Source organism: Coregonus clupeaformis, chromosome 29, assembly GCF_020615455.1.
Source record: "Coregonus clupeaformis isolate EN_2021a chromosome 29, ASM2061545v1, whole genome shotgun sequence".
NCBI lineage: Eukaryota > Metazoa > Chordata > Actinopteri > Salmoniformes > Salmonidae > Coregonus > Coregonus clupeaformis.
The window spans coordinates 49517995-49535316 of record NC_059220.1 but is presented as its reverse complement, the minus strand read 5'-3'; the positions used below and the strand labels follow the sequence as shown (position 1 = coordinate 49535316).

Below are 17322 nucleotides of genomic sequence, written 5' to 3'. Positions count from 1 at the left end.
ATACTCATTCTAAAATTTCTATATTTCTTAATTCCTTTATTTTTATTTTTTGGATTTGCTTGTGTTGTTTTGTATTGTTAGGTATTACTGCACTGTTGGAGCTAAGAACATAAGCATTTCGCTACACCCGCAATAACATCTGCAAAATATGTGTAAGTGTAATATTTGATTTCACTAGTGGTCGGTAGCATTTCCTTCCATAATATTCCCTTACTGCTGGACCAGCCACATCTATCTATCTGTTCCTCGGGCTACACATAAGGGGGCAGGCATTTAAATTCTAAAGCTGCGAAAAACTTAAAAGTGATTTAATTCTCTCTCGTTTTCTCTCTTCGTGTAAAAACCAAAAGTTACAAAAACGTTGAATAGTCTGGAGATGAAGATGGGTGGCAAGATATAACTGCACACTTCTTTATTAATAACTGCATATACCTACTCTATGTGGCTCAGAGACCCTATCCTTCCGAGCTCGAGGAGAAAGTGCCGTGAGGGAGAGAAGGGAATCCTCCCGTCTCTGACGTGCCTTTACCAAGGAAACCCACACGCGTGTCCTCTCGCAACTGCCCATTTTAGGAAACATACGTCAATGGACAGTACCAAATCAGACAAACGGTGAATATAGAGATACTGTATCACTTCCACCCGATTATAAAATACACGTGCGTAAACATGTAGGCTTATCACAAGCATAGTAAATCGACTCTAACAATATTATTTATAACAATAAAGCTGATTTACGATACTGTGTGCGGATTTTTACAATCGTAAATATGATAACCCCTCCCCAAGTGAAGTGTCTACGCCCAGAGACAGTGACGTGAATGAGCCTGTTTGCGTTGATAAGCGGTTGCAGTTCTTCGTAGTGCCATTGAAGTGAGTCATCCTAGTGTGGGGAAGGAATAGAAAAAGAAAGATAAAACTGTTCCAGAGGAACAGTGGATAGCTGAAGTAGGCCTAAAGTGTGTCGCGGGGAAGGGATTCTGTAGAGTAGGCTGGGGTGGAAAGCAAATTTAAAGCCTCTGTATGTGACTCACTCGCAACACAAGTCTATTCACCGTCAACTCTGGATTGACTGCGAAAGTAGGTGACTTTTGTTCTTGAAGTTGGCTCTTGTAGCACACCTGAATAGGCTACAGCAGTGACAAGAGGAAAAACAATAGCCGAAGTTATCCTCAAGCAGGTGATCATTATTTGAAGTGGACAAAAAAAAAATAAACAAATTCAGTTTTACTTCTTGTTAATTGCCTACAAATATTTCATTTCGAAGAGCCTGGACTTATTGTACCAATAACCTATTTGAGAACACTTTTTTTCTGGATTTCCAAGTGTTTTAACGACTATTGCTTTCAAGTTGGTCACTTTCCAATCTGGTCCACTTTCAGCACACAAAAAGGGATTCCACTGTCAGTGATATCTGTCAAAGGATTTTTTGAGAGCTAGGAACTCATATCATCTACTGAAATATTCCTCTTTCCTGGATCATGTACCAGGACTACTCCGTGAACTACGACACCTCGTCCTGCGGCAGCAGCACTTCGCCGGCCCAGCCAGAGTCATTCACAAGCGGCAGCAGCACGATCGGCAGTCCGATCTCTACCTCAAGCTACCAGGTAACGCAATACAGTCAACATAATATAAATTATATTTTCTCAAATTAAAATATTGGCATTCACAACTGTAATTTTAGTTTGTATCGACATTTCGTCACTGTGCAGTTGTCTATGAATCACTGAAACCACTGACACACATTTAGATGGGTAACTCGAAGAGGCTATAGTGCTATGCGTAATAAAAGCTTATGTGGTGTGCAATGCAACCGAGGTGCATATTATCTTTCTAATACATTATGTCAATTTTTTATTCAAGGACCATTAAGAATATTATATATATATTTAAATATATTACTCCAAACTATAGCCTAGTGCTGTTGAGACTTTTTCTTCACATTCGGAGAAAGCGCGCCGGCGGTATAGCCTGTGATATTATCCGAATCTGCGCGCGTTATATTGTGATATTATCCCAATATCTCCCCACCTGCTCTGCAATGAGGTGAAATGTAATAGATTATATATATGGTTCTGGCCAAGACACCGATGCGCGAGCGAAGTGCGTAAAAAAGGAACAAACTGACTCAATGCCGGATTTATTTTGAATGTCATGAAACCTGTGTTATGAACGACTGCAGAAAATGTACTTATTGACACAGGTGTTTATCCGTCATCTGAATTTCCATATGCAATAAGGTATTGCACAGTCGCTGTAGCCTATACATTTAACACCCACGTGTTGCACTATAGAACTGGACACTTGAAGTTGAGGGGACGTTTTTATTAGAAAATACATATTTTGTATACGGAAGATTACACTTTAGAAAGTGTTCATACTGTGTAGTCCACAAATAATTTAGGCTTACGCACATTATAAGACCTGTTGATTGAGTATAAACTTATATGAACACAGGAGGCACGTTATCATGAGTTATAACACACACCAAACTGCGAATAGGTTGATACAGCATATTTTGCAATGCTGATCGCTCTCAACATTTCTCCTCCAAGATATGGATTTAAACAGAAGTTGGAATGTGTAAACCAACGGGTTACCTTTTCCCTTGCACATGGGATAACGGCTTTATTCATGCGCATAACTTGGTCATGGGGAACAACAAATATGCACTGATTCTACCAATCCTTCTCAGTGCCTTCTTGGTTCATCACTGATCACCACTGTAAAGCGAACAGCGCAATAAAGAATCTTGACTAGGACTCCACATTGGATAGAAGTTCTGCAACTAGGCCTATAGCGTCATTCAGTGGTGGTACGCTGCACATTGCACAATATAGGACAACCAGTCGGCAGGGTTGACATCCACCCATAGCTTCGAGGTTGTGTGTGTGTTGCAGATGGGCCCCATGTATCACGCACTGGCAGATTTAGTCGTGACTTGGGAACGGCAGGTTAAAACGCTCACGAAGCGTCTCCCAATGCGCCCTCGGGGATGTTGGATCATTTGGAGACTTCGATGCTGGAATTTCCCCCAGATCTCCTATAGTGATTAGGCCTACGGATTTTCTTTCTACCTGCTCTCCGGTCCTCTCTTTCGAATGACATTCTGAGATGTGACGCCCAGTGGCTATCATTGAGGAACAACCATATCAGCATTTCACACCCCATGTCCACTTTCAATGCTATTCCCGACAAAGATTAGCTTTTAAGGTTGAAAAGTATCAATATGTTTTATGAAAGTGACAGAGAGACATGTCTTTGTTGTGTTTTTAGTCGCATTATCAAATTCAGAACCCGCAGTAGGCCTACTTCGGCAAATGAAGGAGGATCTCTGTGCGCTACATTTCACAGGTTGTTCTTTCATAGACCGGTGTTCTAATCTTATTTCATATAATGGACATTGCGACTGTTTAGATCTCGTCTCAGACAAATGTCGGAAAACTGAGGGCTAAAAGAAGTGTTTCGTTTTTGTAGGTCTAATAATGAGTTGACTGGAAGCGTTACGGTGCGCGGCAATTTTACGCGCGATTTTATCAGTCGGATTTTGACAAAATTACCACCTTGGTGAAAGGACCTGTGTCTGCTAAATGGCAACTGTTGTGTTGCACCCGTGGGCGCACAGAAGCATAACAGCTGGACTGGTCGTAGGGTTAAATAATATTTCTCGTCCATTCCAGACCACAACTCCCACGCATTTGACTTTGTTCTTTCAATGGTTTGTCTGCCTAAATCCGTATTTTGAATTGACTTGGTTACATCGATGACCGTATGGGTTACATCAACTTCGAGATTTTCATAAGCATTTCCATATTTGCTCCCGGTTTGACACAGTGCCATTGGTGCTCTCTCTTCCCTGGACATGTTTACAGTATTTTGGAGGCGAAAGTTCCTGGATGTTTACGTCATCCTTTAGTTTCTCGGGGGCGGAGGACAACTATTCTATTTGTTTAAGAGGGCTGTTCTTTTCTCCTGCAGCAATGGCCAAATCCCATCGCGTAAGAGTAAGACCAGAATCCGGGAAAGGGGGTAACGAGTGGGAAGCTGTTTACCGGCACACAGACTCTAGCATTCTGACTTGATAGCCTATAAGAGACAACTCACTGGGCCGGGAAACGCCTAACATGTTGTATTTGGACCCTGCACCTAGAATTGTGGATAGTGTTTCACAATATGGCCTAACAATGGTGCTTCTAGCAAATGGCAGGCATTTGTAGTCTACTCGTAGTCGATTCACCTATTGTCTCTAAAATCTAATTTGCACAACAGCCTTCCTTGACCTATGTTCATATCCCCCCGTTCTTACCAGAAATGTCTGTCAATTCTGTGTGGCAACCAGACACCCATATTACCATATCCAACCATTACCCCATTTATGACTTTACCTTCTCGTTAGTTATTAGCTCCTAGGATTTATGACCGCAATGGAATTTTCTCTGTTGCCTCACTTCTGGAATGTAACTGGCCGGGACCTAGCTTTCCTCTCTAGCCTAAATATAATGCCTCTTCCCGCCTTACTGGAACTGACCGTTTTACGCACGTGCTTTACTTTACCAACATGACTCATCGCAAGGTAATAATGGATTAATTGACCCCTGGATGATAGCCAACCACGTGACTGCGTAAACCAGAAGCATAACTAGTCTCTTCATGTTCTATGTTTAATGAACAAGTAAATCGGGTTGGCTGATGACATGCATCACTCACCTTTTCCCTCTAGTCACTCAAGTGTCAGGTGTGGACTTGTTGAGACATACTCACTGGCATCCTAGCCTTGCTTTTAGGTCAATATCATTGTGCCATCAGATATTGTCCTATCACCCCAAAGATGCCTCATGAGGGCTTAAGCCATATAAGCTTTCACTTCTGTGATGTCACACACAACAGTTTGGTAGTTAATTGATCATTGATGAGCATGATAGAGTCCTCAGATAATGTAAACATAAGGTCTTATGTAATCTATTTTATTAGAAAAAATAGATAGGCTACACTTGTATATTGAAAGAGAGAGACCTATATCAGTGCCACTGCAAACCATCATAATCACCCTATACTGACTGGAATAAACAAGTCATCACACCTTCCCCCGTGGATGTTTTCTTTTCTTCAGAGAGGTGTACAATTCCATACCATGTTGCTTTCCAGATGACTTGCAGCTTGATGCAAGCTCCTCTCCTAGCTGTAGTATAATGATGGAGGCAGCACCACTACGGCTTTTCCGCCGTGATTCACTGAATGTGTCACTGACTGTGCCACTTCGGGGGTTAAACGGGTGAATCTAGACAGTGTTTGTGTGTGGAGTCAGTGATTCACTACTAGGCTGTAATGAAGAGGATGTGTGAGTATGATGAAGGGTGGGTGGCCGGTTTGTACGTGGCGGGTTATGCTACAGTACTCTGTGGCAGAAATGGAAATTGAGGTAGCAGGGTCAAAGACATGTCAAGTGAATTTTTCCCCCCAGTTGTAACCAGTTAAATAAATAAACAACATTCCATTTAAGCAACAAATAAATACATGGAAATTGAGATTTTGATGTTACTCCATTCACAATGGGTTTGTCCCCAGAGTTGAAGACACACAAAACTTGTGTTCTTTGTCATCTTGAAAACATTCATTGTCATCTTGAAAATATCCACTCACCATTTCTCTGCCCTCTTGTTTTCCCTCCCTCTCTCTTGGCTACCTTTCCTGTATCTAGAAATACCGGGTCGACATGCCTGGCTCTAGCAGTGCCTTCATCCCCACGATAAACGCCATCACGACCAGCCAGGACCTGCAGTGGATGGTGCAGCCCACGGTGATCACCTCTATGTCCAACCCGTACTCGCGCTCCCACCCCTACGGCCACCACCTCTCCAACGGCCCCGGGCTCCAGGGACACACCACCCTGGCCCGCCCGGGCGTCATCCGCTCCATCGGGGACACCCGCGGACGCCGCAGGAGAGATGAGCAGGTGAGGATCACAAGTGTACAGATGATGCGTGTGTTTAAAAGTTACTTTTGTCTGGCTGTGTGGAGAGCACCATGTGCCGGCAAGCACTATTGGTGAATGTCTTCTAACATTGTGAGACAGTAGAGTGAGTTTTAATATCAAAGTCCCAAGTTGTGAGGAATTTGGCGATATTGGAGATGATGGCTTATATGTCTAAAACCTTCTCTTCTTGTTTACCTTGTTCAGCTTATGTGTGAACGACAACTCACAAGGTGTGTTATTTTTTTTCCTTAGCTTACCCCTGAAGAAGAGGAGAAGAGGAGGGTGAGACGCGAGAGGAACAAGTTGGCTGCCGCCAAGTGCCGCAACCGCAGACGAGAACTCACTGAGACGCTCCAAGGGGTGAGTTACACAGCACACACACACTCACACACACTCACCCTAACAGAGAAGAAGAGGCAAAGTTTCGTAATGGTTAGGTTGTTACGAATGAATGCACTGTTGTTACGGGCCCCGTGTAGCTCAGTTGGTAGAGCATGGCGCTTGCAACGCCAGGGTTGTGGGTTCGATTCCCACGGTGGGCCAGTATAAAAAAATAAATAATGTATGCACTCACTAACTGTAAGTCGCTCTGGATAAGAGCGTCTGCTAAATGACTAAAATGTAAAATTTAAGTGGACGCATGTGGCATTTCCGCAACTTTGACAAAAACGAGTTGTGCCTGTTGTTCACACGGGTATCTGCCCTCTCATTGGCTAGAATGGTCCCATCTGATCTCGACTTGATGACTACACCCTCCACTCCCCCAAACTGCTTCCAGCAAAAATGCCCTTCCCTCTCTCCACCACACGCCACGCATTGTTGAATGACCAAATAAGGAAGTGTCATATTTCAATCATGAAGGGCAACTTAACTTATCCCCTCAGTCTCTTTCTTTACTTTTTGCACTATTTCTCCTATTTCTGGGGTCTGTCCGCGCTTTGCTCTTTTGTTTCCTACTTCCTCATACCTTTGCGTCAGAGACAAAGTTCTCAGACAGGCCTGTGACTTATACCTGTTTGTCTGCCTGCCCCGTCTGGTGACTACAGGCTTCTTAGGGTCTTTGTCTCCTGGGGCCGTGACACATTACGCTAGAGGAGAAATCAAGCTCTGTTTGCGTGTTGCATCACATACAACAAAAAACTCAAACCATGAATGTGTTTTTTGTTTGGACAAAGTTGTACTAGCAATCATTTTTTAAATTAGGATAAGGGTCAAAACTGAATGTCAAGTAAAGTGTAGGTTTGAGTTCAGGTCATTCAGGTGCAACATAGCCAAAACGTTTATTGACTGCCCTTCCACTGTATCTCAACTATTTTCCTGAGCAAACTTAATATATAATGTGCAGTGTGTTCTTTTTGGCAAACAGCACACTCTTGTGGTAGCATTAGGTGGTGCAGAAACTCACCAACGTGTACCTAAAACAGTGATTGGGGCTTTAACAAGAATATTAACACATTTGCTGTCTACTCCAAACACCGAAATTGTAATTGAGCTGAATATTAACCCTCCAGATACTGAAGATTTGAAGCTTGTCCTTATCGTCTGTTATGTTTGTTTGTGGTTTCCAGGAGACTGAGGAGCTAGAGGAAGAGAAGGCTGATCTACAGAAAGAGATCGAGACACTGCAGAAGGAGAAGGACAAGTTGGAGTTTATGCTGGTGGCCCACAACCCTGTGTGCAAACTGCCCCCTGACGATCGCCACCAGGGGGGCCACCACCACCAGCAGCAGTGCGCCCCTCTCCCCCTGACCATGCGCAACAATCTGGGTCCCCGAGGCCTCATCAACCCTGTGGTGGTGAAGCAAGAACCGCAAGAGGACGACATGGACGGCAAGTCCCAGCGCTCCGTCATCAAGCCCATCTGTCTTGGTGGAGGTGGTGGGATTTACTGCGATAGCGACAGCCTCAACACCCCAGTGGTGGCCGCCTCCACCCCGGCCTCCACACCCAGCGCCCCCAGCCTCATCTTCACCTACCCCAGCATGCTGGAGCCCGAGAGCCCCTCGCCGTCCTCTGAGTCCTGCTCCAAAGCCCACAGGCGCAGCAGCAGCAGCGGGGATCAGTCTTCAGACTCCCTCAACTCACCTACCCTCCTGGCCCTCTGAGCAGGGGCAGTTAGGTGAGGTTGTGGGGGAGGGCGAGCAGCGCCCCCTACCGAATTGGAAGACAAAGAACACACTCAAGCCTGGACCAAGCCAACCGCTAACTGTTTCCTTGACACCAGGAACCCTCAAGGGCTAAGCCGCTTGTTTTTCTTGTACGCTTCAGTGTGATTTTGTTATACCCAAAGTGTGTGCATCTGTACCAGCCAGTGTCATCCCTTCTCCATTTCAACTCCAGCACAATTTGCTTGTTGAACAACGGACATATGACATGGAGGTTAGAAATGACAGCAGAGGCAGTCATAAGAGCAGAAAACTGTGGAAAGCAAGACATATTTTTGGATCAACATTGAGTAAAGCCATTGGGCAAAAGTTGCACTCTGCTATGATCAATCTACCAATAAAGGACTAAATGAGAGACAATGGGAGGGATATAGAGACAATGGAGAGATTTTAAAAGCACTCATCTTTTTCTGAATTTTTTCTCCTCCCTCTCCCAGAAACTAGGACCTGTTTGGGGGACTACAGAGAGTGTGTGGATGCGCTGATACACTAATAAACATCTGACTTTATTTCCATCTCTACTTGTATTTATGACCTGTGCTGTGTGACCTTGCGTTCTGATGTTGTTGTCTCCTGATCTGCCTGTAGAACAGCAAAATGGTTCACTGGGTGAGCCTCAAAGCCTCAGTGTCTCAAACGAAAAAAGCCTATTTTTATTCATTGCCTAGATCCTCAACACTCTACTCCGAATATTGGTCAAAGTATCGATGGCCATCGTATTGTGTGCTTTTCTCAGTAATGTACCTGAACTTTATTATGCGTTTATTACATGTTTGTGCGATTTACATTGATGTCAGGGATTTCTCTTGTGTGTGGTGGTTGATACCCATTAAGGAGCAGCAGGGAAGCATAGGGTCTCAAATGCTGGAGTGATATCTGACGAGAAATTCAAACCGTGGACCCTTCTACTTCTGAAATTGTCATTCACCAAGACAGTTTGACCAATGAGGTTATTATGACCAACTCCTTATACCCCCAATACTAATGGAAGTGAAGGTTCAAGCAGACAGTCTAGAGCTTCATTGAAAGTCATCCTTTTTTGGGGGTTGATAGAATTGCAATATTTCAGAACTATTGTTTACTTCAAACATTCCTTACAGGGTCAGTGGAGTCATGGCCTTGCTGTGATCACGGGACAGAAGACGTACTGAAACATTTGTTGTGCTGTGCTGGGTGCAGCAAATAAGACTGTGCAAAAATCATTGCTGTTGTTGTTGTTGTGGACTGACTGGTCTTGAAGGAGAACACATCGCTTATTTATCTTTGTGTGGGTGGTCTTGAGGTAAACTTCACTGGTTAGTTACGGTATCACATGATAGCATTTGAACAACAACACCCATCATGCATTGCGGCAAATTGCAGACCGAAAAAAGATACCAAAAACCATTGTGGGAGTGTGTGCTTTGTCTGTTCGAGTATTTTGAACCCCCTTAGAAACACGTAGGAAAGCCATTGACTTTAGATCTTCTACTACACGTGTCATCTACTGTACGTCTTCTGTTTTTGACATCTATTTCTTATTTTCTCAAATGCTTTAACTGTTTAAAATGATTGAAAACAAACAAAAACAGCAATATGTATAGCAGTGTTTGTTCATTTCGTAATTTAGATCAATAATAATAATAAAAAAGCATTTTCAACAAAGAATTCTTGAAAGTTGTGTTGGCCTGTTCATCTTTGTGTTCACAAACGGTGTCCATGAGCAATAATGGTGTCCTTACATTTGTCGCTCTGAATATTAGGCACATTTTATTTTAAAGGTGGCGTACCCCTAAACTACTTAGTGGGGTAGGTAGACTAAACCACCTGTTACGTTATATATCATGCAACAGCAGGATATAACACCGCCTTAAAAAATGCAATAATTGACAGCGTGGGAAATATCTTTATTATACATGCAGACTTTTTGGTAGGTCATTGTGGTCAGTTTGTCAGAACCTACCTACAGTGACAACCATAAAATAACTGCACTTTTTCACCATATGCCTGAATGGCCAGTTAAACATTTACAAGTATTAGGTGTCATTATCCTTCACATTTCAAAAATGTGTATCCATTTCACAGTTTATACTGATTTCTAGTGGTTAAAGTGAGACAGAGGAGAGAGAACATCTGTACATCCAACAGCACAGGGTATGTTTGAGATTTTTTGAATATAATTCAATCATGGCAAAGAGTCAATGACTTTATCAACCCTTGGTAGAGAGGCTCAGTGAATGTGGAGCAGAATGTGTACAAGTGTGTCAGTGGAGACGCTGTAGAAGGACCGAGTCCAGCCTGTCCAGATGCCCCCACCTGCAACAGAGTCGGAGTGTATGTATGGTAGTCTGCGTATAGTTGTGCCATAAAGAATGTCATTGGGGTAGCTTAGTGGTTAAGAGCGTTGTGCCAGTAACCGAAAGGTCGCTGGTTCTAATCCCTGAGCTGACTAGGTGAAAAATCTGTCGATGTGCCCTTGAGCAAGGCACTTAATCCTAATTGCTCCTGTAAGTCGCTCTGGATAAGAGCGTCTGCTAAATGACTAAAATGTAGAATTAGAGCACTGCAGATTCCATGACTTATCATTGTGTCCAAGCAAACAGTCAAAATCGTCTCCTCTCCTGCTAATTCCTTTATATGTCACCCCTAAAAGAGCCCATATCCCACTCCAGTTTGCCTCCCAGTAACAGTACCCAGTCAGCCCTTGTCTACACAGCACCTGTGGCCAGACCTCAAAATCACAGGAGTGTGGGAATGGTATGGAATACAGTGGGGAAAAAAAGTATTTAGTCAGCCACCAATTGTGCAAGTTCTCCCACTTAAAAAGATGAGAGAGGCCTGTAATTTTCATCATAGGTACACGTCAACTATGACAGACAAAATGATTTTAAAAAATCCAGAAAATCACATTGTAGGATTTTTTATGAATTTATTGGCATATGATGGTGGAAAATAAGTATTTGGTCAATAACAAAAGTTTCTCAATACTTTGTTATATACCCTTTGTTGGCAATGACACAGGTCAAACGTTTTCTGTAAGTCTTCACAAGGTTTTCACACACTGTTGCTGGTATTTTGGCCCATTCCTCCATGCAGATCTCCTCTAGAGCAGTGATGTTTTGGGGCTGTCGCTGGGCAACACAGACTTTCAACTCCCTCCAAAGATTTTCTATGGGGTTGAGATCTGGAGACTGGCTAGACCACTCCAGGACCTTGAAATGCTTCTTACGAAGCCACTCCTTCGTTGCCCGGGCGGTGTGTTTGGGATCATTGTCATGCTGAAAGACCCAGCCACGTTTCATCTTCAATGCCCTTGCTGATGGAAGGAGGATTTCACTCAAAATCTCACGATACATGGCCCCATTCATTCTTTCCTTTACACGGATTAGTCGTCCTGGTCCCTTTGCAGAAAAACAGCCCCAAAGCATGATGTTTCCAACCCCATGCTTCACAGTAGGTATGGTGTTCTTTGGATGCAACTCAGCATTCTTTGTCCTCCAAACTTGACGAGTTGAGTTTTTACCAAAAAGTTATATTTTGGTTTCATCTGAACGTATGACATTCTCCCAATCCTCTTCTGGATCATCCAAATGCACTTCAGACGGGCCTGGACATGTACTGGCTTAAGCAGGGGGACACGTCTCGCACTGCAGGATTTGAGTCCCTGGCGGCGTAGTGTGTTACTGATGGTAGGCTTTGTTACTTTGGTCACAGCTCTCTGCAGGTCATTCACTAGGGTCCCCCCGTGTGGTTCTGGGATTTTTGCTCACCGTTCTTGTGATCATTTTGACCCCACGGGGTGAGATCTTGCGTGGAGCCCCAGATCGAGGGAGATTATCAGTGGTCTTGTATGTCTTCCATTTCCTAATAATTGCTCCCACAGTTGATTTCTTCAAACCAAGCTGCTTACCTATTGCAGATTCAGTCTTCCCAGCCTGGTGCAGGTCTACAATTTTGTTTCTGGTGTCCTTTGACAGCTCTTTGGTCTTGGCCATTGTGGAGTTTGGAGTGTGACTGTTTGAGGTTGTGGACAGGTGTCTTTTATACTGATAACAAGTTCAAACAGGTGCCATTAATACAGGTAACGAGTGGAGGACAGAGGAGCCTCTTAAAGAAGAAGTTACAGGTCTGTGAGAGCCAGAAATCTTGCTTGTTTGTAGGTGACCAAATACTTATTTTCCACCATAATTTGCAAATAAATTCATTAAAAATCCTACAATGGGATTTTCTGGAATTTTTTTTCTCAATTTGTCTGTCATAGTTGACGTGTACCTATGATGAAAATTACAGGCCTCTCTCATCTTTTTAAGTGGGAGAACTTGCACAATTGGTGGCTGACTAAATACTTTTTTTCCCCACTGTACATCAAACACATGGTTTCCATGTGTTTGTCATTCCATTTGCTCTGTTACAGCCATTATGAGCCGTCATCCCCTCAGCAGGCTCCTGTGCTTAAATCTCTCAGACTGATCACAATATGGCTGTGTTTTGGTCCTGTGTGAGCTCAAAGGCATCTGATAGTGAAAAGAAAATGAATAGAAAAATCAGTAACACTTTACTTCAAGTCTCCAGGTATACAGTGAGGGAAAAAAGTATTTGATCCCTGTCCACAGAAGCAATCAATCAATCAGATTCCAAACTCTCCACCATGGCCAAGACCAAAGAGCTCTCCAATGATGTCAGGGACAAGATTGTAGACCTACACAAGGCTGGAATGGGCTACAAGACCATTGCCAAGCAGCATGGTGAGAAGGTGACAACAGTTGGTGCGATTATTCGCAAATGGAAGAAACACAAAAGAACTGTCAATCTCCATCGGCCTGGGGCTCCATGCAAGATCTCACCTTGTGGAGTTGCAATGATCATGAGAACGGTGAGGAATCAGCCCAGAACTACACGGGAGGATCTTGTCAATGATCTCAAGGCAGCTGGGACCATAGTCACCAAGAAAACAATTGGTAACACACTACGCCGTGAAGGACTGAAATCCTGCAGCGCCCGCAAGGTCCCCCTGCTCAAGAAAGCACATACAGTGGGGAGAACAAGTATTTGATACACTGCCGATTTTGCAGGTTTTCCTACTTACAAAGCATGTAAAGGTCTGTCATTTTTATCATAGGTACACTTCAACTGTGAGAGACGGAATCTAAAACAAAAATCCAGAAAATCACATTGTATGATTTTTAAGTAATTAATTTGCATTTTATTGCATGACATAAGTATTTGATCACCTACCAACCAGTAAGAATTCCGGCTCTCACAGACCTGTTCGTTTTTCTTTAAGAAGCCCTCCTGTTCTCCACTCATTACCTGTATTAACTGCACCTGTTTGAACTCGTGACCTGTATAAAAGACACCTGTCCACACACTCAATCAAAGAGACTTCAACCTCTCCACAATGGATAAGACCAGAGAGCTGTGTAAGGACATCAGGGATAAAATTGTAGACCTGCACAAGGCTGGGATGGGCTACAGGACAATAGGCAAGCAGCTTGGTGAGAAGGCAACAACTGTTGGCGCAATTATTAGAAAATGGAAGAAGTTCAAGATGACGGTCAATCACCCTCGGTCTGGGGCTCCATGCAAGATCTCACCTCGTGGGGCATCAATGATCATGAGGAAGGTGCGGGATCAGCCCAGAACTACACGGCAGGACCTGGTCAATGACCTGAAGAGAGCTGTGACCACAGTCTCAAAGAAAACCATTAGTAACACACTACGCTGTCATGGATTAAAATCCTGCAGCGCACGCAAGGTCCCCCTGCTCAAGCCAGCGCATGTCCAGGCCCGTCTGAAGTTTGCCAATGACCATCTGGATGATCCAGAGGAGGAATGGGAGAAGGTCATGTGGTCTGATGAGACAAAAATAGAGCTTTTGGTCTAAACTCCACTCGCCGTGTTTGGAGGAAGAAGAAGGATGAGTACAACCCCAAGAACACCATCCCAACTGTGAAGCATGGAGGTGGAAACATCATTCTTTGGGGATGCTTTTCTGCAAAGGGGACAGGACGACTGCACCGTATTGAGGGGAGGATGGATGGGGCCATGTATCGCGAGATCTTGGCCAACAACCTCCTTCCCTCAGTAAGAGCATTGAAGATGGGTCGTGGCTGGGTCTTCCAGCATGACAACGACCCGAAACACACAGCCAGGGCAACTAAGGAGTGGCTCCGTAAGAAGCATATCAAGGTTCTGGAGTGGCCTAGCCAGTCTCCAGACCTGAACCCAATAGAACATCTTTGGAGGGAGCTGAAAGTCCGTATTGCCCAGCGACAGCCCCGAAACCTGAAGGATCTGGAGAAGGTCTGTAAAGGAGGAGTGGGCCAAAATCCCTGCTGCAGTGTGTGCAAACCTGGTCAAGACCTACAGGAAACGTATGGTCTCTGTAATTGCAAACAAAGATTTCTGTACCAAATATTAAGTTCTGCTTTTCTGATGTATCAAATACTTATGTCATGCAATAAAATGCAAATGAATTACATAAAAATCATACAATGTGATTTTCTGGATTTTTGTTTTAGATTCCGTCTCTCACAGTTAAAAATATCTCTCTCATGATAAAAATTACAGACCTCTACATGCTTTGTAAGTAGGAAAACCTGCAAAATCGGCATTGTATCAAATACTTGTTCCCCCACTGTATGGGGTCATACATGCTTATGACAAAACTGCCTCATAATGAATTATACCTGTAGGCTTTATGTAAAGTACCTTTCATGATGTTGATATAGTCACTTTCATTACTTTAATGACCAATACATATATTATTAATTTTTACATTTTAGTCATTTAGCAGATGCTCTTATCCAGAGCGACTTACAGTTAGTGAGTGCATACATTTTTCAATTATAAACTTAATCACCATATACAAATATCAAAGACTTATGGCAAATATAGGTGCTCAATAAAATTGGAGCAACACTGCAGTTTTTAGGCAGTAGCTGCCTAAAGGTGAAATAAAATCAAACAATGGTTTGGGGTACTGTAAAAACCCTTTACTATTACCAGGTAGCCTCCCCTTAAAAGTGTGTGCACAGGCAATATAGTCGTGGTCAAAAGTTTTGAGAATGACACAAGTATTGGTCTTCGCAAAGTTCGCTGCTTCAGTGTTATGATATATTTTTGTCAGATGTTACTATGGTATACTGAAGTATAATTACAAGCGTTCCATAAGTGTCAAAGGCTTTTATTGACAATTACATTAAGTTTATGCAAAGAGTCAATATTTGCAGTGTTGACCCTTCTTTTTCAAGACCTCTGCAATCCGCCCTGGCATGCTGTCAATTAACTTCTGGCCCACATCCTGACTGATGGCAGCCCATTCTTGCATAATCAATGCTTGGAGTTTGTCAGAATTTGTGGGTTTTCGTTTGTCCACCGGCCTCTTGAGGATCGACCACAAGTTCTCAATGGGATTAATGTCTGGGGAGTTTCCTGGCCATGGACCCACAATGTTGATGTTTTGTTCCCCGAGCCACTTAGTTATCACTTTTGCCTTATGGCAAGGTGCTCCATCATGCTGGAAAAGGCATTGGTCATCACCAAACTGTTCTTGGATGGTTGGGAGAAGTTTCTCTCGGAGGATGTGTTGGTACCATTCTTTATTCATGGCTGTGTTCTTAGGCAAAATTGTGAGTGAGCCCACTCCCTTGGCTGAGAAGCAACCCCACACATGAATGGTCTCAGGATGCTTTACTGTTGGCATGACACAGGACTGATGGTAGTGCTCACCTTGTCTTCTCTGGACAAGGTGTTTTCCGGATGCCCCAAACAATCGGAAAGGGGATTCATCAGAGAAAATGACTTTACCCCAGTCCTCAGCAGTCCAATCCCTGCACCTTTTGCAGAATATCAGTCTGTCCCTGATGTTCTTCCTGGAGAGAAGTGGCTTCTTTGCTGCCCTTCTTGACACCAGGCCATCCTCCAAAAGTATTCGCCTCACTGTGCGTGCAGATGCACTCGCACCTGCCTGCTGCCATTCCTGAGAAAGCTCTGCACTGGTGGTGCCCCGATCCCGCAGCTGAATCAACTTTAGGAGACGGTCCTGGCGCTTGCTGGACTTTCTTGGGCGCCCTGACGCCTTCTTCACAACAATTGAACCTCTCTCCTTGAAGTTCTTGATGATCCGATAAATGGTTGATTTAGGTGCAATCTTACTAGCAGCAATATCCTTGCCTGTGAAGCCCTTTTTGTGCAAAGCAATGATGACGACACGTGTTTCCTTGCAGGTAACCATGGTTAACAGAGGAAGAACAATGATTTCAAGCACCACCCTCCTTTTAATGCTTCCAGTCTGTTATTCTAACTCAATCAGCACGACAGAGTGATCTCCAGCCTTGTCCTCGTCAACACTCTCACCTGTGTTAACGAGATAATAATATAATAATAATATGCCATTTAGCAGACGCTTTTATCCAAAGCGACTTAGTCATTTGTGCATACATTTTTACGTATGGGTGGTCCCGGGGATCTAACCCACTACCCTGGCGTTACAAGCGCCATGGTCTACCAATTGAGCTACACACAGAGGATAATCACTGACATGATGGCAGCTGGTCCTTTTGTGGCAGGGCTGAAATGCAGTGGAAATGTTTTGGGGGGATTAAGTTCATTTTCATGGCAAAGAGGGACTTTGCAATTAATTGCAATTCATCTGATCACTCTTCATGACATTCTGGAGTATATGCAAATTGCCATCATCAAAACTGAGACAGCAGACTTTGTGAAAATTAGTATTTGTGTCATTCTCAAAACTTTTGACCACGACTGTAGTTTGTGAAGACACTGGTTCAATATAATTCAATCCTAAATGTAACGACATATAGATCCTCTGTTTGTACACTATATTTGATTGTCTTATTTATTTTATAGACCTATTCCCACAGCCGTCATTACTTACATTTCATAGGTGAAGGTTTCATCCTGCACTGTATACCAAGGTCCATGCTAATATAGAAAACATACATAACCAGTGTGGAAAGTGTAAAAACTAATATTTAGTATTATTAATTTTTTTTACCTTAGTTTCTCTAGTTTAGTAGAGACCAGCTTCCCTCCAGAGTCTCCCGGGTTATTGTAGCTCACATCCAGCTCTCTCAGATGTGAGGAGTTTGACCTCAGAGCTGAGGCCAGTGAAGCACAGCCTTCCTCTGCGACTCTACAGAATTACATTCTAAAGCTGGCTCACTCCCCCCATGTTCA

The 17322-nt window shown here is 43.5% G+C and overlaps 1 protein-coding gene across 3 annotated transcripts; it reads left to right on the top strand.

The window, feature by feature from the left end:
* Positions 1 to 868: 868 nt before the first annotated feature.
* On the top strand, positions 869 to 9789 carry fosl2 (FOS like 2, AP-1 transcription factor subunit). Of its 3 annotated transcripts, none has more exons than XM_041855637.1 (5): positions 869 to 1080; positions 1491 to 1610; positions 5702 to 5956; positions 6230 to 6337; positions 7546 to 9789. In XM_041855637.1, exons 3-5 carry the CDS (start codon positions 5717 to 5719, stop codon positions 8080 to 8082), a joined length of 885 nt encoding a protein of 294 aa, XP_041711571.1. In that variant the 5' UTR covers positions 869 to 1080; positions 1491 to 1610; positions 5702 to 5716; the 3' UTR covers positions 8083 to 9789. The 3 variants fall into 3 exon arrangements, with proteins under 3 accessions (XP_041711571.1, XP_041711570.1, XP_041711569.1); XM_041855636.1 differs by having other exon boundaries at positions 869 to 1180; XM_041855635.1 differs by having other exon boundaries at positions 869 to 1610.
* The last annotated feature ends 7533 nt before the right edge of the window (positions 9790 to 17322 follow it).